Genomic DNA, 22,605 nt, shown 5'->3' on the forward strand with positions numbered 1-22,605 from the left:
TTAAGAAATATATCCCAGAGGTATTTTAGCTTTGAAAAACCAATAATAGAACCAAAAATACAAGTCAAATTACTCAATAGAAAGATGAGCAAGTAACATGAACAATAGAGGCCACTCAAATGGACCACAGCATATGAAAATATAATCAATCCCAACAGTAATTGAGAAACTGCAAAGTTAAATGAGATAATACTAGTTTGGCAAAAATTGAAGAGCCTGTTCAATATTAAATATTGGCAGAAAGAAAGAAGGAAAGAAAGACAAAATGAAGCTGGAACTTTTTTACACTGCTCATGAGGGTGCAACTGTTGAGCTACTTCAGAAAGCAAACCAGCAAGATCTAGAAAAATTAAAATGTACATTATGATCCAAATAGTCTACTTCTCATTATATATTTTCCAGAATCTTACACATGTGAACCAGGAGATAAGTTCAAAAAGGTTCACTTATGATATTTTAAAACTTCAACAGCAGATTGGCTAAACAGTTTAATGTCTGTGATAAAAATATACAAGAGCACTTAAAAAATTAGGAACTAGATTTACACACATCAATGTAGCTAAATCTGAAACAGAAAAAATCAAGGTGCACAATGACACATAAACTATACCTACCATCTATGATGTAATTAAAAAAAGCAACACAAAATATTGGTTACACAGGTATTAAAACATACATATATAATGAATAAGTACTATATATGTATTGATATAAAAGTATACAAAGTAAGTTGAAATATTACACACTAGTGGCTAGCTATGGGGAAGAGAAAATGTGGGAGAGGGAACTTTAATTTTTTAATAAAAACTGAATTTTTAATAATTTTTCATTCTGGGATGTTAGCACTTAAATTTTTATCATTCTCTGTACTTAAAATTTTTAAAATTTCTCAAAATAAAGAAGATTTAAAACACAGATAAAGGGAAAATAATAACAGTAATAAGAAAATACGGCCGGGTGCGGTGGCTCAGGCCTGTAATCCCAGCACTTTGGGAGGCCGAGGCGGGTGGATCACGAGGTCAAGAGATCAAGACCATCTGGTCAACACGGTGAAACCCCGTCTCTACTAAAAATACAAAAAATTAGCTGGGCATGGTGGCACGTGCCTGTAATCCCAGCTACTCAGGAGGCTGAGGCAGGAGAATTGCCTGAACCCAGGAAATGGAGGTTGCCGTGAGCTGAGATCGCGCCATTGCACTCCAGCCTGGGTAACAAGAGCGAAACTCCGTCTCAAAAAAAAAAAAAAAAAGAAGAAAATACAGGATTTAAGAGCATTTCTGCTTTTTTGAGATAGTAAAGGTAATTACTAATTCCTATAAAATGGTGAAGGCGGCCGGGTGTGGGGGCTCACGCCTGTAATCTCAGCACTTTGGGAGGCCGAGGCGGGTGGATCATGAGGTCAAGATCGAGACCATCCTGATCAACATGGTGAAACCCTGTCTCTACCAAAAATACAAAAAATTAGCTGGGCACGGTGGTGCATGCCTGTAATCCCAGCTACTCAGGAGGCTGAGGCAGGAGAATTGCCTGAACCCAGGAGGTGGAGGTTGTGGTGAGCCGAGCTCGCGCCATTGCATTCCAGCCTGGGTAACAAGAGCGAAACTCCGCCTCAAAATAAAAAACAAAAACAAAAAAAACGGTGAAGGCAAGTTTGTTCAAGCCTCTTGAAATATTCTGTATAAACTATTGAAGTACTTTATTAATATGTACACATAATTTAAAAAACTAATGATGAAGAGTAAGGACTAACATAATTCTTACTTTGATTCAATAATTCAATACTGTTAAATAACCATTATTAATTATAGAATACAAACTGTAAAAAATTACAGAAAATGATATTTTAACTAAAATTGTTCTTTAAAAGATAATAAAACAATGGCATGGTATACATATTTTAAATGTATGAGCCTCTCAATCTTAAAAAGTGTTAAAAAAAAATTAATACAGCTGAGGTGCCTCCATTTTAACCACAAATATTCAAATAGTCTTAATCTGAAACATTGATGCTATTAACCTGATCTTTTTGTGGTTCTTCCTAACCACATTATCCATTTAACATTTAAAATGCTCACGCTAATGTAATACAGGTAATATATTTTGGAATACTTATTCACTGTGATTAAAATATTTGTAGTACAACATTCTAGGTTCATAAACGATTCAATTACATATAAAAGGTATCTTGTTTAAAATCCAAATTCTACATAGTGACATTTTTAGCTTAAAATAGGTTAGCTTACTGCAATACTGGTTGAAATACCTTGGAGTCACATGTCCTAGGGAAGACTTAGTTATACTAATTTAACTCACAAGTATAGAGATACTTGTCATTTGAATTTGTATGTCCCAGGTGAAATTGGCTTGTGAGTGGAATGGCGATGAGATATCATAATTAAAGATGTCTTCTGGAAGAACTGTGGTTGAGCAAACTGCTCCCTCAGATAAACAACTTCTGTAGAGCTGCAGGTCAGCTTTGACTAATTTGGTATATTTCAGATGAGGAACTCTTTACTGTGTTTACAACAGGAGTTGCATCACAAAAATGCAATGTTACCAAATTTGCTCATAAGCGCATCAATTTAATACATATTCATCACAGAGATCCCAAGGGTTTCTTGTAATTATATTCAAATATTAAATAGTTTATTCTTCATTTAGTCTGAATTAGAAATGAAGTTAGGGAGCTTTAGAATATTTGACCATTAAGAGAGTCACTAGTGAACAAATACACTAGAAATTAAGACTAAATCATTACAGACAACTAACTCACCAATAAACAAGCATTTACTAAAACAGAAAGCAAAGGAGAAAGGAAAGAAGGGAAGCCCACAGGAGAGAGTAGGAGGATGGGTGGGCAGGCCAAGGGCAATCTCCCTTTGCTTCCACCTCCCTCAGCTTAAGAATGTGTAGAGCAAAACTCTTGATACTTTTTTCCTCTTAAAACTCAATACCCAGCAGCACTATTCACAATAGCCAAAAAGTGAAAACGACCCAAATGTACAACTAATGAATAATAAACAAAATGTGGCATATCTATATGATGAAATATTATTTGGAAATAAAAAAGATCAAGTACTAATACATGCTACAATATGGGGAAACCTTGAAAATTTCATGCAAAGTGAAAGATGCCAGAAACAAAACAGCACATATTGTAATAATATCATTTATTAGAAATGTTGAGAATAGGCAAATCCATAGATGCATATAGGAGATTAGTGTGGGTTTCATGGGCTGAGGAAAAGGAAAAATAGGGGAGGATGGAGGAGTTTTTTTTTTTTTTTTGAATGATAAAAATGTGTTAAAATTAAGTAGTGATGGTTGCACATCTCTGAATATACTTAAAAACACTGAACTGTACACATATTTTATGGCATGTGAAATATATCTCAATAAAATAATTATTTTATAAAAAAGCACTTTCAGTCATGTTTTGCCTGGTGAGAGCACTGAAGGTCAAAGGGACAGAACTTTCGCAAACATCCTCCTAAAGTGGTAAATTTCCTAAGTAATAAATTGTCAAAATACAAACATTCAATCTAGTCAAAGATTCTTCATTTTTTAAAGAATACATTATTTGAAGAGATTTATTTCTCAAGGACTTAGAAATATTCACTGAAGAAAAGAGTTGAACCACAAAAAGGCCTTTTATGCTAATGTCAGCTCTGAAACATTTTTAGGCTTTTTAGTAATATCAACTGAAACCTGATGGGCATCAGCAGATGAAGCAATCAAGTGTAAAAAATAAAAAATCTGAATGGCAGTGGGGAATCAAATCTTTTCATTAAAAAAATAGCAGTTCTTTTCTTAAGTGGTGGTAAGAACACTATTTGTCAAGACTGCATGACCTTTTTGAAATCATAAAGAATTCTGTTTTAGCAGGGCATTAAGCTAACTGAAAAAGAACAGATAATCTTAGGAAGACTGTGAAGTCCTTTAATTTCAACATTGCCACCCATTTTCCTAATACCAGCAGTAGCTAGCCAAAGAATGAACAATGTGAAGGGACCAACTGATTCTGAACAAGATAATCAAATTTCAAAATCATGTGCAGAAAGCAAAAACGAAAATTTAAACTGTGCTTTACTTCCAAAAGTTGCCATTAATATTTTCTACAATTATTAAAAGGTCCACTTTGTAAATATATAGTTTTTACTTCAATATAAATAGAAACTTAGGGCTTTGTTTTAGTAAGGAGACAAACTATGATTTGGAAAATCAAGTATCTGGAACCAATTTACGACTCTACAAAGAAATAAACTTTCTCTTTCACCATTTACAACTCATTTAGAAGTAAATAAGAAACAAAGAATAGATAACCAGGAGGAGTTTCTGGGAAACAATAACATTCCAAGTCTGTTATCAAGAATAGTTTTGAAATTCTTTATTATAAAATTTCACAGACAGTTTCTAGAATTCTAAGAGGATCATATTTCATTTAAGAAATTTTCAATTCTAACTATATGCTTTTAATACTTCTAGGTTTTATTTTTAAAATTTTTTGTAGAGACAGGGTCTCACTATGTTGGCCAGGCTAGTTTCAAACTCCTGGCCTAAAGTGATCCTCCTGCTTTGGCCTCCCAAAGTGCTAGGACTATAGGCATGAACCACTGTGCCTGGCCTATCCTTCCAGTCTTGTTACACAACAAGCTGAACCACAAGTGTAACTTCTCTGCTTGTGTGAAATGTGAATACAGGCCATACACTGTACACCTGAATACTGAATTCATCTTGCAGTATTTCTCCCAGCTGAGTCTTCCACGAGTGTGCACTTGCTATGAGAAGGCTGCACTGGTCTCTAGCCTGCTAAGTTAGCTTCCCTAGGCCATAAGCTATTCACCCCTTGAGAATTCCGCTGGCATGGAGAAACCATTAAAGTTGTTTAAAGATTTGGTGTATGTGCTTGGCTGAGGAGCCAATGGGGCAAAGCCACCATATGTAGCATTATGACTGAACTCCTCTAAGTCAGAATCTTGGCCTGGCAGAACCATACGGGAGTGCCATGGGCCCTTGGTTGGCCTCGAATTGCTGGTCCCCTGCTGTCCCCGCCAGCAGGCCCCTGGTGCAGAGAGCCCCTCATCTTGAGAAACAAAGTGTGGCCGGAAAGGCGGTTGCCTCCTTGCCCATCACACAACGCATGTTGGGAACCTGGTACTAAACCATTCATAGATGACCTGTTTCTGGGTTGGGTTTCATATGTAGCAGAGCAGCTCCCAAGCTGTGATCTATTGAAAGTCAGCCCTCAACACAAGGGTTTGTAAAAAAAAAAAAAAACCAGAACATATAAAAATATAAGAAACAAACAAGCAAAAAAAAAAAAAAAAATCAAAAAATGTTTAAAGAATACCCTGGCATATCAAAATAGGACTTTAGAAACAAGATAAAAAGTCACCTGTGGGGAGTTACCTCAGACTTAAATTAAAAAAAATTTTTTTTGAAGAGAAAGAAATATGGCAAACTTTTAAAAGTGGTTGTCTTTTTATGGGGGGTTCATGAAAATGTTCTCTATGTCAATTGTGGTGGTGGTGGTCGTCACACAACTATATCCCAAAAGTGCTAGTAAAGGATTGTGAAACTACGCTACTAAGGGTTAAATTTCATGGTAAATTACACTTCAATAAAGTTGACTTAAAATGTATAGTAGTTATCTCTAAATGGTAGAATCATGAATTTTTCTCTTTATACTTTTCTGAACTTTACAATTTGTCTAAAAGGAACATCATTTAACTCCACAATCAATAAAATACAGAGTAAGAATATGGTCTTGTCCACACCCGTGCCTGCTTTAGTGTCCTTGGAGTGTAGGTATAAGGGGAAGTCCTAGGGGGAGCAGATGGGTACAGAATCCAAGTGGGCCCTGCAGTGTGGGCTACTGGACCCTTTTACTCTCGCTCTATCCAGTGAAATCTCAACCCAACTAATGTGAGAATGATACCCCATCCATGACATTGCAGGGAATAAAAGAACAAGTCCCGTGCATCAAAATTTGGATTTGAAGGATGTTGCCTATGGAGACATGAGATTTAAAGGACGTATTTCCCTCTGAGGATTCTGTGCTGTGAGATTTCCTGAGATGAGCTCTACATATCCCAGCATATCCTGGGAGTCATTTCTGTTGCTAAGATGTGTACACTATGCACCTGCACAATGACAGGCAACACAGGCCATCTGACATCTCAGCACCTCTTGCCATCCATTACTAAAAGTCTCTGCAGACAGAAATAGTCATGGCAGGCTGACTGCTTAGTGGACCTAAAACTATCCATCTACATATGCTAACTATTGTCCTGGAGCCAAGCTGTAGTGTCAGAAGTGGCCCCCTGGAGAATTACTTTTAGTTAAGGTGCTATTCCATCCATGTATATTCCACTTAACAATGGAAGAAACAGCCCTATGAGCCTGTTTTTGTAATTTACTGGAAAGAGACCACTGAGGACACTACTTGCCTCATCATACAGTGGTACGTTAATGCGGACACATGGGAGAAACCACTTAAGCCTCAGTGCCAGGAACAGCGGATCCTCCTGGGCAGCCTAGTTTGTTTTTCTCTTACAGACATGTGAATTATGGAACTCACTAGTGTTTCTGTCTTTAGCATGGCTAACAGGTCACTCAGAGTGAACATGGCATGGAATGTTGCAAGATACATTTTGTGTACTATTTTAACTTGGCTTTATCTGATTTTTCTATATTTTATCTTCTTTTCACTCTAATTTCCTAACTTCATTTTTAGTTTTTGTAATTTGGAAGGTCTTTCAAATACTTTTAGATGAAATGTTAAATGCAGAAGTAACTACAGCATACTCAGAACAAATGCAGAAAAGCTTTTTCTTCCCTATTAACTGATTCCTTTCAACGAGGTGAAATATAACTATACTCTACTTAACAATAAATGCAGATAATCCATAACTTCTTTATCAATTCATTCCAAAACCAAACTTCAATGAGGTGAAATACTAAATAACAGATAATATTATCTGCATAGATAACCTTAGTGTACTTGGTACAAATGAAGAAAGGCTAAAACTACTTTATTAAATGAGGCCATAACCCACCTTCAGGGCTTTTCAAGATTGCAGGGATTATTTCTGGTCTGATATATCATCTCTTCATACAAACTTCATCAGCTCCAGATTAAAGTTCATTATAAATATGTTGATAGTACTAATTTTATTAAATTTTTTTTAGAAGCAAATAAAACCAATGGGAAAGTCATCAGAAATGAGATTTTTACCTTGTCTGGAAGACTACTACTTCCAAAGAGTCATGAATAGCAAAACTATGGAATTTTATCTTTAGATTTCTAAAACATTCTCAACAAGGCATACTACAAATAAACTGCCAATGATTATGATGTAGTTCACACTTTAGGAGACTTCCTGGTAGGTACAAAAATATGCAGAGGACTAGTTTCTACCTATAAAATGGAAATGTCTTCTGGCAAGGCTAAAAGTGAATCTTTGATCCTACAAGTGTAAGGGAACCGAACTGCTCACTATTAGAGCCACTCATTCAGGGAAGAGGATTCCACAGTTGATCTTCCACAAGAGAAGCATCATGAAACAGGTATTAAACAGGACCTCGTGCCACTGCTGCATCCTTCTTCACAGGGTGAGGCCAACGATGGCAAAAGCTTTGGAGAGGTGAAAAGGTAAATAAAAACAAATGCTTTCCATTTTCCTTTGAGTCATTAGTGTCATCTTTGGATGAGGAAAAGAAAGAAAATCTTAGAGATCACCTTACCAACTCTGCCATAGGAGCCAAATCCAACACTGTGAAAGGTAACTAGTGATCAAATCCCCCATTTTGCTGATTAAACTCATTTCATGCAAGAACAAACTGAATCAAACAGCAGCTTAATGGCCAAAAGAAGCAATTCCACTTTTAATTGGTATTTTTTAGCAAATTGGAAATGGAAGACAGGAAAGGGGGCATGGGTCTGAGAGCTAATTTCTGTTCTTCTGTATCCCTTAGATTCTGGTTCTGAGACTGACAATTGGCAGGCACTGGAGATGGGGATCTCTCAAGTGACACAATAAAAAACCTTAGCTCCCCTTTCTAACAGGCCCCTTTCTAACAGAGCTCCTTGCTCTGGTGGTCACAGAGCAGAGAAACTGCACCAATAGTCTTGTTAAGGTCTTTTGAAAAGTACGCCGAAAGTGTGAAGAGGGCAGATATGAGATGGGGAGATAGAAACCCAACAATACCAAGTGGATAACCTAATGGCAAAGCACCTTTACTTGATGTGCCTAAAGCATCCTGGACTTAAGGTTCATTATCCATTCAATGATCATCTGGCTGGGTGCCCACTTGCTGAGTGCCAGGCACTGTGCCAGGGCTTTGGGGATGGAATGGGCCTTACTACCTGTTCAGCAGCTAACACACGCACAGGGAAACAGTGATGGGAATTCAGATGAAGGAGGTGACTTTTCCTGAGAAACTTGAGAAAGGCTGTAAAGAAGGGTAAGCATTTAGGTGGGACATGAAGAATACATGGGAATTCAACATGAGAAGAAAGTAGGGCAAGCCAAGTGGATCAATTACCATCCCAACCGCAGCTTAGAGATCACTGAATGAAGAAATCCACCTTACTGATAACCCGTAAAATTTCATAATATATTCCTACCTGGCTGTCTGGCCTCTTTATTCTGTTTCACACACGGTACTCTCAAGAAAGAAAAACTGCTTCCAATAACCACCACCACCAATAATAACAACTTTCAGTAGGTCTCCTTGAAAGATCTAATAAAGTTCTTCACAATTAAATGTCAGCTTCACCTTTCAAATTTCACAAGCCAGTAAGTTCTTTTAGGATACCTCCTAGACACTGAGCCCCTTGGTGGTCCAGGGCAGCTATAATGTGGGATCATGTATGCCTTTGTGCACATTCTCCTCCTTTCCCTGGTCAACCCCACTCCCATTTCTGCATGACCCATTCGTTCACCCAACAATCACTGTTGGAGCCACAGTCACATGCCAGGCACAGTGACAGGCACTGAGAACCAGACAGGAACCACAAAAGAAATCACTGACAGAAACTACTGCTCACAGTATATATTTTACTTACAGATTTTTAACAAACTCATGGAATTAGCCAGCTGAATGATATAGCCTTAACATTATTTAACATTTAAAAATTTTTAAGTCCAGAACATAATCTAATAGCTATGCATAGACCAACCACTCCCTCACTGAACAGTTGTTAACATTTTGTTATATTTGCTCCAGACGGCTCTCGAAAAAAATGCTACACATTTGGGGAAAGCCTAATTCCTTGTATTGTCCTCCTTGTTTCCTTTCTAGTGGTTCCACTATCTTAAATTGGTGTCATTCAAAAATATTTCATACTTTTACTTCACATGCATACACTGGCAAACAATACCAAATATTGTTTAATTATTATACAGTATTGCTATATATATTTTTAAAACTGCTAATACATTATATCCTCCTATAGCTTTTCTTCTGCAACTTATAGCTTTCCAAGTCTGTTTTGCAAACATGTCCTTGTTTATACATGTAGATCTTTTTATTTCATTTTAACTGCTTTAGAGTGTACCTTTTAACAGTTTATTTTCCATTTGCATCCTGATGAGTGTATATTCTTTGCAATTTTTTACTTTTGCTAATGAGCATCCTTTGTATCTATTTTACTGTGCATACCTGTCAGACTTCCTCCAATGGTATCCCAGTTCTTGGAGTGTGAAATCTTACTCTTTTGCCCACTGATTCTCTCACTCATGGTCAAATTTTATTTTATGACATGTATTTTAAGACAATTTTTTAGTTTTACAAAATCAGAACTCATTCAAAAATACATGATGAACAAAGCACACCATGAAACTGTCCTTCCTATCCTCTTCAATACATCTCTTCTTATTTCTGTGCTACACTCAGGTGCTATAATCTCACACCTGGATTCCTTAGCTCTAGAGAAGGTATTTGTGTGTGTGGATGGTTGCTTAAATTGATGTTTCTGTGAGAGGATGGGCACTGATAAGTCCTATTCCGTCATCTTACTGACATCACTCATAAATCTGTGTTTTACAGCATCTCACTGTGAGCTCATCTTTAGCGGTGCCATTTTCTCAGCTGGGGACTCCTGAGCACTGTGGATAGTTACATTTGGGCTAAAAACCCACATATGGTAGAAGCCTGGCATTTGCTAATGGCAGACTCCTTCAAGGACATGGCTTAGTGTAGTGATCTTAAGTTCAAACATACCATCTTGAGCACACACAAGGTTTCATTCTTTGGCTCCTATATGGGTATTAAACCCACCTCTGGTATTTACTTTGAGGTTTGACAACTGTTCTCACATCTCCTACAGAGGTAGCTCAAGCTTCTGGCTCTGGTTTTCAGTGCTCTTTCTAGTTTCAATATCTGGAGATTTTCCCTCCTGTTGTGCCATTTCCTCTAGGTATTGGTCTTTATTATAGATATACCAAGTATATCTAGAAGTTTATCAAGAGAATTTCTATTTTAATTTAGTTAGTTATATTGCCAGAATAAGAAGTCCTAGCTAAATTATTTAAAATGTTGATTTATCTTTCTATTATAATATAATTCTCTTCAGAAAAACAAAACAAGTTGGTTCATACCTTTTAGAAATATATAATACCATACTATTGAGTTTGTGAATTGCTATTTTTGGTGCTAAAAATATGGATAATTTCTAAAAAAAAATTATAGAGAACTAAAGCTAATTTTTGTTTTCAGTTTTAACTTCATTAATAAGTTATTTCATTGGGTACTGCAAAGTCTGAGTTAGAAATTTCTAATTTATAATTTTACACCATACTTATAATTCTCTTCTTATTAAAAACCTTCCTGGATATTTATAAAATAATTACATAATTTTATTTTTGTTTTGTAAAGGTTTTGTTGACCTTTATTTATATGCTTTATACATTACTAAACCTATCAATATACACAACTGTTAAGAGTAAGAGATGAAAAATTCATATGACTACAACTTACCAGCCCAATAGTTTAAAGTTCATACCATCAATCAGCTAGAAACAACAGACAGCATTCTATTCACTAAGAATTTTTTTTGCCCATGAATAATACAAGATACTGAAAAGTAGAACAATTATGAGGTTAGAAATAACTGAAAGAAAAGTTATTGCAGGCATGTCTACCTAAGTGTAAGCAGATCAAACTTAAAACTTCAAGCAATGAAAGCATTTTATAGTAGGTTTTATAGAAATAAGTTAATTATTAAGAAAATCTACAGGTAGTATGAGTAGTGATTTAACTATGTGGAACATGTAATTTTTACAGGAATGATGCTTTTAAATACCATGAGGTATTTAAACAAAAAATAACAATCATGATTATGTTTTTATACTAATGTACTCTTTTTGTATTTACTAAATGTGAGTATAGTAAATTATTCCATATAGTAATTAGTTCATGTGAATTCACAGAGTTCTAGAAAACCCAAAGTAAACTGAAGGCATTTTTAAAAGTTAATGCAATCTTATCATTTAGAAATATTTCTTAGTTAAAAAAAAATCAATACCAGGTGTTCAAAGCACCAGCCAATTAGCTTTACCAAATGATTAGCAATTAATCATAACAACATCCATTAACTGGGTGCACATATGAGGAATCTGAAGACAGCACAATAGCTTTTGCTACAAAAGCTTGCCAATGTTACAGAAAACATTTCAAACACAGGACTGAGGGATAGTCAACACTGAAAGAGGCTTCTCAAAATTAGAATACACGGACATTTTTGGTGTCAAATTCTGGAAGGCAAGTTAACAATAACAATACTAACAGAATTGTCTGCTGCATACAGAACAACCTAATAAGGCATGTAACTTGAGTGGGCATAAAGATGGAGCCATTGGCCCTGTACCTGGTGCTGGCGATGCTTGGTGAATCTGCTCCAAGCCTACATCTTTCTAGCTGACTGGCAACAATCTGCCTTTCCACTTCCAGTTCTCGGGTGAGTCGTTGAAACTGAAGCTCCTGTGATTCAAGGAAATAAAAGGCATATAAGGCGCTGAGGTTTGCTGCTCAGGCAGATATATAAATTAATGTACATCACAGGAAACACAGGAACGTACCCATAACATAAAGCTATGGTGTGGCTTTGTGAAAGGCAATTTTTGTATGAAATAAATGACCTATTGATTCCTAGCTTTTTCAAATCTAAAGGCAATAGAATATCAGCCTTTGTTTGGAATAGAAAACATATAGATCTTTATTTGCCTTTTCTCATTTTGGTTCTAACTGAGGTCTTGAAATAGTACTTCTATTATAGTGCCTTATTAAAGTTAAGACTTCTGGAGACCTTACTTTATGTATCTCTATCAGAGGCACAGCAAATTATTTATTTATTCCCAATGGCTAGTTTTTATATTTCTCATACTACATGTCAGCATAGTTAAAAAATATATAAATCCCCATGATCAGAATCACTTTACCATGTTTGACATACAGTCTTTTAAGAAACAAAGATTCCAATGCTACAGAAAGTCTTGCCATATTGATCTATGATATAACCAACAAAAATGTGCTGTGTCCAAAACCAATCCTGTGCCACCGTGCAAAGGGAAAGAAGGAACACAAGAAAGGAAAAAGACTAAGCCATAACATGGAATTTAAAATATATTTAAAAGCTGGAAGATTGTCTACGGAAATTATATTCTTCAATCTATGTTGCAAAATGAAGGCAAACAAGTTCTATGAAAGGAGAAGGTGCTTCAACTTTATTTGTATTTCTCTCATTGTTAGCTTGATGGGATCTTAATACATAGAAAACATGTCATGTTATAAAATATCTAAAGATCAAATATATTCCAAAGGTTTTAAGCCACAAATAGCATCTCAAGCTCCCCTGTGCCATATTATCTCCTTACAAGTCCACTCAAAGCAAACGCTGAACTGTAAGTAGTTTAATGTGATGCCTGCTAGCTCAAAATACCAGACATACGAGTAATAAATGTAGAAACTAACAAGAAATAAAATGACCTAAAATATTATTTATGACTGTATGTATATATCTGTTTGCCATCAAAAATTTTTAAAGCATATAACTCCTTGTGAAATCAGGCAAACGTGCAATTGCTTGGCAACACTGGCTCTGCAAATTGCACAAGATATTCTTAGAATAATTTTAAAGAAACAGTCCCTAAACTCCTTACCACTTTCTGATATTGAGAATCCTTTTCTAATGATCCCAACTGGTGTGAGGGTATTAGACAGGGCCTAGATGAATAATAGCGGGCTCAATAATGCTGTACAGTATGATCATAATAGGTAAGTGGGACAATGCCTGCCTCTGCCTAACAATTCTTAGGCTCTTAATAAATGTTGAGTAACAAAAGACCAGATAGACATAAATTGTTCAGCAGTCAGTACCAGGCTAAGATAACCAATTTGAAAATACTATTATGCTTATCTCACACTTACTCTTTCTTTGCTCTTAAACAGCAAAATTTTTTGTGTGATAGACTTTCATTCATTCCCTTCTTTTACTCACGTGTTATTACATGCATCTTTTCCCATAACACTGGCTGCTAGTATCAAGCTGGGCCAGGAAAGGACTATTCAGGAATCCCCAAGTATTCCCCAAGCCATCATATTACCTTTGTCCTCTGAGTTCAGTGGCTACTAGGGATTGAGGGCTAGAGTACTATCCTCATTCTAGGATGGCCAAAAGTTACCACATCAGGTCTAGCATGGTATGAATATATATTTAAAAATAAGAACATAGAAAAAAAATTCCATTCATAGAAAAAAATTCCACTGTACAGGAAATTTTTACCATGTTTGTGGCTGCCTATGACCTTTTAAACAACCTTTCAAGGAAATGGTTGGGAAAGTTACTGCTTGAAGGCAGAAGTTGGAATTTCCCATAATTCCTTCCCTCAAAAGCAGAGACAGGTAACTTTGGCTCTGCCAAGAAGGTGCACTCATGCCAGCCTGTGATGCAGATGCTGACACTGAGACTCTGACTCTAGCAAACAGGACACTAATTTTCCCTCTCTATTGCTTTCTTGCTGAACTTCCTGCATTAGGTCTCAAGGTCAAGTTTCTGACATGGAAACAACCTCCTGTGTTTGATGGCTGTAACAAGTTTCTTTATCTGATCAACTTTGTGGCACAAATTTGGATACCATTCCTGGGATGTAGTCTCAAGTCTTGTTCTCCAGTACTTGTACCAAATGTGGGAATTCACTAATAATCCCTTAATGAATTTCCTTTTCTGCTTAATTAGCCATGTCAGTTTCTGTATCTTACAACTAGAAACTTTGATTGACATACCCATAGAAACAGTTTACAGTTTTTGAGTTGCTAGGAAAGCCTATGTAGCATGATGTAGCTACACTTTTTATTTAAAAGTAGGGCCATTTCTTTAATATTCTTATGGACTGAGTTAAGTCCATATGAGATCCCAACTGGATGCAGAACCCATACTATTGAACATCACTGACTACTGTTATCAAAACTGTTCTACCTATTATGTGTCCACAACTTCTCACAAGTAGGACTTCATTAAAGTGCCAAAAACAGAATGTCGAGAAGCTATAAAGCACAGAATTTGTAAATGTTACTTAACACCTGTTTACAAACAAAAAATATGCTTTCGTGCAAAATTATTACTATTACCCCTACCGAATGTAAGCTGAACACACACATGTGATTGGCACCAAGATGTATGAGCGGGTATCAAATTTCACAACTCAGTCTCTACTGGCTTCTTTGACTGACTGATGAGGAAGAGAGTATTATGCAGTCATATAAAAACACATCTAATAATTTCCAAAATGACACTCATTAAGATGATAATGCACAGACATCATCTATGAAGTTAAATTCTTTTATTTTACCCTCTACACAAAAAATGTGAAGACTGGTTCTTAAATCAGTATCCCAAACTTGGAATCTAAATTATAGGGGGAGCTCATATTTGTTGTTTTGTGAGAAGAAAAAAGCTAACGTTAAAAGCACTTGCCAGTGATTTAATGTATGAAAATTGCCTCGTAGAGCATAGCAAACAAAACCACACGTGACTTTAGAAAGTCAAGGATACTAATATGCTATAAAAATGGAATCTGTTTACATGTGTTACAAAGCTTTTCTTTATATTTACTTTGTCCCTTTCAAGTAAGTATACTGATAAATATTCTTTGAGAGACAGTTAAGGGAATAGATGAAACTAAAGCTGCACTTTCAGTTGAGCCATACTTGGTAGACAGAGCTACACTGCCTGAGGAAGCCCAGGGAAGAACTGGCTGCCCCATCTGCCAGCAGATGGTTTGTGGTCATTGGCTCCTTCAGGGGTGTCTTGGCTACAGACAGCCCCCTTACCCATGGGCACATCCTCTGAGAAGCTTGCATTCAGGCAGTGATTGAGGTAAGAATATAAAGACCAGACCCAGATTTGCTCCTTTTGGCCTTGGCCAAGGCTCTGTCAGTCTGATTTGGAATTCTCCCTTGCCTAATTCTGCTTTCCCTTCCCCTCTTCTCCACAGGTGTTGATCCCTGACAAATACTACACATGCAAAACTCCATGTCAATGAGAATCCAACCTGAAACGGTCTTTTTATTGTTTCATATAAATTTCTATGATAGATTTCTCTCTTCCAGTTTAAAAATATTGTGAGACACTTCAAAAATACAGAAAATTCTAGACAATAACACAATGAACTGTAAATCTGACCTAGCTATAGAAAATATTTTCCTACATTTGTTTCAGATGTTTTGAGAAGTACAATATTACAATTTTATTTTAAAATACAATAAAATCCCTTGGTTTCTCTTTCCTAGATCCTATTCTCTTTTCTTCCCACCCTAGAAGGAATCGTTACCCTAAATTTGGTACTTACTATTCACAAGTCATATTGCTTTTACTGCAATATGACTTTGAGATTATTAATATCAATACATGTAGATCTAGCTAATCTATTTTCACTGCTCAATAGTATTCCATTGCTATCACATAATGTTTTTATATGTTCTCATCATGAACTCTGGGTTGTTTCCAATTTTATGTAATTACAAACATTCTGTAAAATAAGATTTCTTGTATAAACCATGTTGTGCACATGAAACATAATTCTCCAGAGCTAAGAGACCTAGAAGTGGAACTGCTTGGTTAAAAGGTACACACATCTTCAGTATTGCTTGGTAATGATTATCAGGTTGCCTTTCAAAATAGTACTAATTTATATTCCAGTCAGCCATATTTTGAGAGTTTCAGTTTCTCCACATTCTCACTGATGTCAGTTTGTATTTTGGGCCTTGAATTCCTCTTTTCTTTGGTAGTCTGATAGGCATAGAATGGTATTTTGCTTGCGATTTATTTTGTATTTCCCTGGTAACTAACACCTTTTCCTATGTTTGCTGAACATTTAAGTTTTTGAATCTTATAGGTATCATACCTCTCAGAGGAAAATGTCTTCCTCCTGCCAGCAGCCAGGCCTGTCCTCTTCTGTGGGACAGATTTCTCATCAGCTTTAGCCAATGTTGTAGTTTCAGGAAGTTCCAGCTTTGGGCAAGGGATCTAATTTGAACCCTCACCTTAGACTGTCCTCAAATGCCTGTGGCATGGAGCCATCAAATGGCATGCTCAAGATCACCCAGGCCTTGCCAGATACCTTCAGGGTAAAAGCCAAGTTTACTGCTTAGGATTCTCATTTGCATTTTGGTTTTTGTGAATTCTTTCTTTTCTTTCTAGCTTAGCCTTGCTTTTAAAAAGACAATTTAAATATTTTATTTAGTATGTTTAGTTTCTTTCAGGGGAAAGACTAATTAGAATATTGAATCTGCAATGTACCTCTCTAATATTTTCTCTTAATTTCTTTGGGCTATAGTCAGGGAGAATTTCTCAGCACTACCTTCAATTCACTATTTCTCTATGTGTCCTGTTTATGGTTTATCTCATCTACTGAACTGTTTTTCAAAGACAATACTTTCCATTTCTGAGACTTATTAGTTCTTTTTCATGTCTGTTCCTGCATGGTTATTGGCTGTGAAATCTCTTTTTTCTTTTGTTTTCCCTTCCTGTTTAGGTTGGCTTTTACTTCAACTCCCAAGTTACTCAGTTCTAAATAAGGCTTTAAAATGAGTAATTACTGTGTTTCTTTCAAAAAGAAATACTAGGATATTGCACATCTAGTCACAAGGGTACTGTTTTCCTTCTGGCTTTCAGAAACCCCAGGTAGCTTTCAGAATTAGGTCTCTGCACTCCTGCTTCTTTGATAAGCAGGAAGAGCTCCACTCCAGTTCAAGGCTCAGTCCCTTGAACCGTTTTCACTTAACACTGAAAGCAGGGCATACCTCACCCTCCTGTGGCCTCCTAGTCCCTTACTCTCATTAAGTCCTCACTGACGGCCATAGTGACATATCTCCTGACTCTTTCCAACTGTGCCCTGTGGAAGCCTCATTCCAGTTTACAAACTCTCTCTACAAACTCTTTATCTTTTAATCAGAATGTTCTCCACCTCTGAGTTACTAAGAATACTCTCCACTTCCAGGCTTTAATTGAAATGTAGTTCTTTCTTGAAAATACTCAATTTTCCTACAGCCCTCTCTGATGAAGACTATGTATTCCTCCACACCCCAAACCCGAGGTGACTTGAAGAGTGGAGAGTGGAGATAGTGTTCTCCTGGCTCCTTAGTACCTATAATTATTAGCATAAAGTTGTTCATAATACTCTTCGCTGTCAGTATATGTTATATAATTGTCCTCATTGTCAGTAGGATCTGCAGTCTTACCTCCCTTACATTCTTGATATTAGTAAATCATGTTTTCCTTTTCTTCCTAATCAGTAAAGACCATTATTCTTCCAAATATGTGCAAAAAGCTCATTGTATTTTGAGCCTCGAGCCATCTAGCTCAGTTGTCCATTTGCACCATTACTGTGGATTTACTTCAAGTGAGTCCAGCTGACTAATTCAGGAGTAGCTGCAATAGCTACTACAACTATGGTGACAATGACTAAGAAGCATCAGCAGGTGCTCAGTTCAGGCTATCAGCTTGACAACTCCTGCCCCCACACTCATACTAATCCTCAGTTCTCTTCCAGGCTTAGTGGAGGGAGTGTCCCCCTTCTCACCTAAGGCTGGTCTCTGTATGCTCTCCTGCCTCCTCCAGAATCTTGCTTCTCTCTGGAATCCTCCTTGTTTCGTTTTAGTCTAATGCTCAAATCTTTCTCTTCTGAGAACATATCTTCTTGATTATAGGACTCTTCAATTTCTATTTCCTTCTCCTCTGACTTATATTACCTCTTTCATTGAGTATTTTTCTTTAAATTGGCTCCTTTTTAAGAGAGTATCATTCTAGGCATTGTAGTCATTGAAATCCTGGTTTCCAATGCTTGTATATTTTTCTTTTTTTTTGAGACGGAGTTTCGCTCTTGTTACCCAGGCTGGAATGCAACGGCGTGATCTCGGCTCACCGCAACCTCCGCCTCCTGGGTTCAGGCAATTCTCCTGCCTCAGCCTCCTGAGTAGCTGGGATTACAGGCACACGCCACCAGGCCTGGCTAATTTTTTGTATTTTTAGTAGAGACGGGGTTTCCCCATGTTGATCAGGATGGTCTCGATCTCTTGACCTCGTGATCCACCCGCCTTGGCCTCCCAAAGTGCTGGGATTACAAGCTTGAGCCACTGCACCCGGACTATATTTTTCTTAATATAAAATACGTAGTAATTTTTAGAAATGTTTATCTGTGTGACAAAAATCATTTCATGCTAGGAGTATAAGTACAACATACCAAAAGGCAACGTATCTTTCCATGACTATATATCTCAGCAGGAAAGAACTTAGTTCCAGTAATATTGAAAGAAGAAAACAGATGGTCATCATATGAAGAATTACTGGTTAAGAAAGCAAGCATTTTAATTTCGACTGCTGATGGTTAAAAATCTTTGAAAAAAATCTACTTTCTGCCTTAGTATACTGAGAGTTTTATATCACTAAAAGACTATCACTGACCAGATTTTTAAGATAGAGAGGATTGGGCAGGATTATGTCCTGTTCCCAGGACATACTATAGCATTTCCCCCCATTTCTCGCATTGAAAAGATGAGTCAATTATGGTCATGATCATATCTTTGAGCCAAATTTAGAAAACTATTTTTAAAAACAAGTACTTAAGAACTACTAAGAAATCCTCAAAAACATCCTAAGTATCATCCTGTAACCTAGGCTGGTGCCACAACCAAAGCAGTCATATTTACAAAGGTCCTTGAGCAAATACAACAGAGGTAATCAATGTCCTGACCATCTACCACAATTTACTTAATAAATGATAAACCATTATTATGTCTGCTTGGTAGTCCCTAAATCAATGTATAATTAATCATAGAAACACTGGGCATATGATGTCACTCACCATTGTACTGGCGAGCTTCCTTTGTTAAAAGGAAATTAGAAGTCAAAGATAAATAACATTATATTTATCACAGTGAGAACACCTGTATACCACAGGACCTTAACAGACATTCCCTTAAAGGAAGGGTTCTGGGTCAAGTACATTCGGGAAATGCTGCCCAGGAGATTCTAAATCTTGGAGAGTCACAGCAACCCTACCATACTAAAAGTTCTGAGATGTCTACCAGTAGGAAGTCAGCTTACCTTTGTTTAACCCAGCACTTCTTTGATTTACTGAACACTAAGCATACTTTTTCTATTGCAAGAACAACTATTAACATCTCAAGGAACTATCATTTTGAGAACACAACTTAGACAATACTGAAAGAAAAAAAGCTTATCTCTCTTAACTCAGCCATCCCTAAACACATATTCTACATTTACTATACTATATTCTATACTATACTATACATACTATACTATATTCCATATTTAAAGCACTTTTTACAAATTGGAAAACAAAATTTTAATCACTTTTGTCCAGACTGAATACTTACAAAGGGAAGGATACCACAAAGGGTTAGTAGCTTTCAAATGGAAACTTCTGACTTGCACCAATTTAAAGACATGAAGGATGTGTATTATTATGCCAGGTCTGTGGGGTTCGTTGCCCTATGCTATGCCCATCGCTTGTTACATCGAGATCCTAGGATCAAAGAAAAGTACAACACACAGCTACCCATCTAATTTCTTGCCTTACTAGCTAATATTTTAATAGGAGATGAACAATAGCAAGATCTTAGTTGTTTTATCCTCCTACCAAAACAGGAATAAACCAGGTTCTAGTTGACATCTTTCCTCTAGTTTCAATGAAGGCGATAGAAAATAGTAAAGTTTACCAGATGCTTGAAGTTTATATTCTAAGACTTGGGCTCTTATCTGTAACTTAGCTCTGCTATTAGGAAACCAAAATAAAGGAGGAGAGGTTTGGGGGTACATTAAAAATATACAAGGAGAGCTTTTTACTTACAACTGTATGTGAATGAGAACTTCAGCGAAAACAGGTAGAGCCCTATGCTTTTCCTATGTACCCACTACACGGGTGGCTTCTTTTTTTGTTTGTTTTGGAGACTCTCATTCTGTCACCCAGGCTGGAATGCAGTAGCATGATCTTGGCTCACTGCAACTTCTGCCTCCGGGGTTCAAGCGATTCTCGTGCTTCAGCCTCCTGAGAAGTTGGGATTACAGGCATGTGCCACCAAGCCTGTATTATTCTTGTATTTTTAGTAGAGATGGGGCCTCACCACATTAGCCAGACTGGTCTCAAACTCCTGACCCCAATTGATCCACCTGCCTCGGCCTCCCAGAGTGCTGGGATTACAGGTATAAGCCATTGTGCCTAGCCACTGATGGCTTCTTAAAAGACCATCTACTCAAGAGTGACTCACTGTGTAACTTGTCCTTGGCTCTTCAACCTCTCACTTGACAATCTGACCAGTACAGCATACAGTAGTAGTTTCCAAATTCACTATCTCCAATTGAATTTTCAGTGGTCGGCTAAGTAGGTATACCTAAATGATGGATGAGCCATGGCCTTACCCAGCCACACATATCTCCTCTCCCATCCTTCCCCGCCTCCCCACCTACTGTGTTTTCTATTTCTGCATGGAGTATTTCTCAAAGTGTGGTCCCTGAACCACAAACATCAGCACGACTCGGGAACTTCTTAAAGTCAGAAAAGTGGGGTTCAGAAACCCGTGTTTAGACAAGTCCTTCAGGAGATTCTCATGCACAGGCAAGGTTGAAAACCACTTTCCTAGTGAATCGCCATCCCTCTTTCATTCAGGCTCAAACTGTAAGCATTCTCATCTCTTTGTCATTTCTTCCCTTTCTCTTTTTCCCATTCCCCGCACATTAAGTGGTTTCCCAAATCCTGCCAGTCCACCTCTTTAGCACAGGCTGAATTTATTTCCTTCCTGACTATTCCTTCAGGTTCACATCAATTTAGCCTATTGTAAAAACTCCTCATTAAGTCTTCTCCCTGCTACGGTGGTGTGGGGTCCTGCTTCCACTGCTTACATTTTCTCCTGATATATTTGCCAAAGTTCAATACTACTCACCAATAATCTCTATGCTTTACAAAAGGTTTAATGGTCTCCAGGCTCTATGCTAAGTGCCAAGTATTTCTTCATGAACTCCACATAATCAGCCTGTGAGGGAATCAGAGTCACCCTCACTCCACAGAGAACTGAATTGCCTATGGTCACTCAAAACCAAGATTTGAAATCACCTCAATCTGTCCTAATCTCACGGTGTTACTGTGTCCAACCCATAATGCCACTTATAAAAAGCCAACTCAGCTTTGTTTTAAAACCCTCTGTATAGTCTGCACCCTAAATATCCTTTTGTGGTCTCCCATCACTTCCGTTCATGCACCCACACAGAACTATTCGTGGTTTCCCATACACACCACTCAAGGGTTTTCCTCATTTGTTCCATCCACCTGAAACACCCTCCCATAAACACCTACAGGTCTTTACTCAGCCCTTAGGTATAGCGCTCTGCCTGTGACATCTGCTCAATTTACTAAACAGAACTCCTTTTAACTAAGAGTGGAATCTATATTCCATTCATCTTAGTACCTCTCCAGCTCTTTGCAAAAAACAAAAACAACAAAGAGTGATTTTATGACTTACTCACTTATCACAGCCTCCCTTTCCTGCCATTACTTATATCTGCCTCCACCTGCCTGATTCTTGATCTCTCAGACATCATGTCCTGTCTATCAAAAAACTTTCTATCCCAAAATGTAGAATGTATAGATAGGATATATAGATATGGGTGCTGTGTGTGTAGATATGAATAATTCCAGTTCAGTATTGTAACTAAGGTTTTACTAATTTACGTTTAAAATTTCTTACATTTGGGAAAGCCCTAGTAGTCAAATAAATATTGAAGAAAAGAGAGATCACAAGGAAAATGAATAGTTCAGGAGTGTCAACTGTAGTTGTCTATGACAACCGTTGTTATCATTTCTGACAAGGTAGTTATTTGGTAGAATTAATGTCAGAAACACAATGATTTTCTTTAAAATGTAATGCCTTGAATATATGATTAGCTATTACTTTAAATCTTATGAAATTACGAAAACTAGTAATGACTTAACATGAACAATTTGTCTGGTTTTTCTGTATATATATATATAAATATATATACACACACACACACACATATGTATATTTCAAAATCATTAAGATGAATGA

The 22,605-nt window shown here is 36.9% G+C and overlaps 1 protein-coding gene across 50 annotated transcripts in view; it reads right to left on the reverse strand.

Moving 5' to 3' along the window:
• Positions 1-22,605, reverse strand: part of PKP4 (plakophilin 4) — a 225,113-nt gene that overhangs the window by 90,610 nt on the left and 111,898 nt on the right. For 41 of the 50 annotated variants that reach the window (XM_078327676.1, XM_078327671.1, XM_078327673.1 and 38 more), the window contains one exon: positions 11,873-11,985. The exons of the other annotated variants lie outside the window; for them this stretch is intronic. In XM_078327676.1, coding sequence (XP_078183802.1) covers positions 11,873-11,985 — 113 coding nt within the window. The remainder of the gene's footprint in view (positions 1-11,872; positions 11,986-22,605) is intronic. 50 annotated transcript variants of the gene reach the window in all.

The sequence above is a fragment of the Callithrix jacchus genome, chromosome 6 (assembly GCF_049354715.1).
Source record: "Callithrix jacchus isolate 240 chromosome 6, calJac240_pri, whole genome shotgun sequence".
NCBI lineage: Eukaryota > Metazoa > Chordata > Mammalia > Primates > Cebidae > Callithrix > Callithrix jacchus.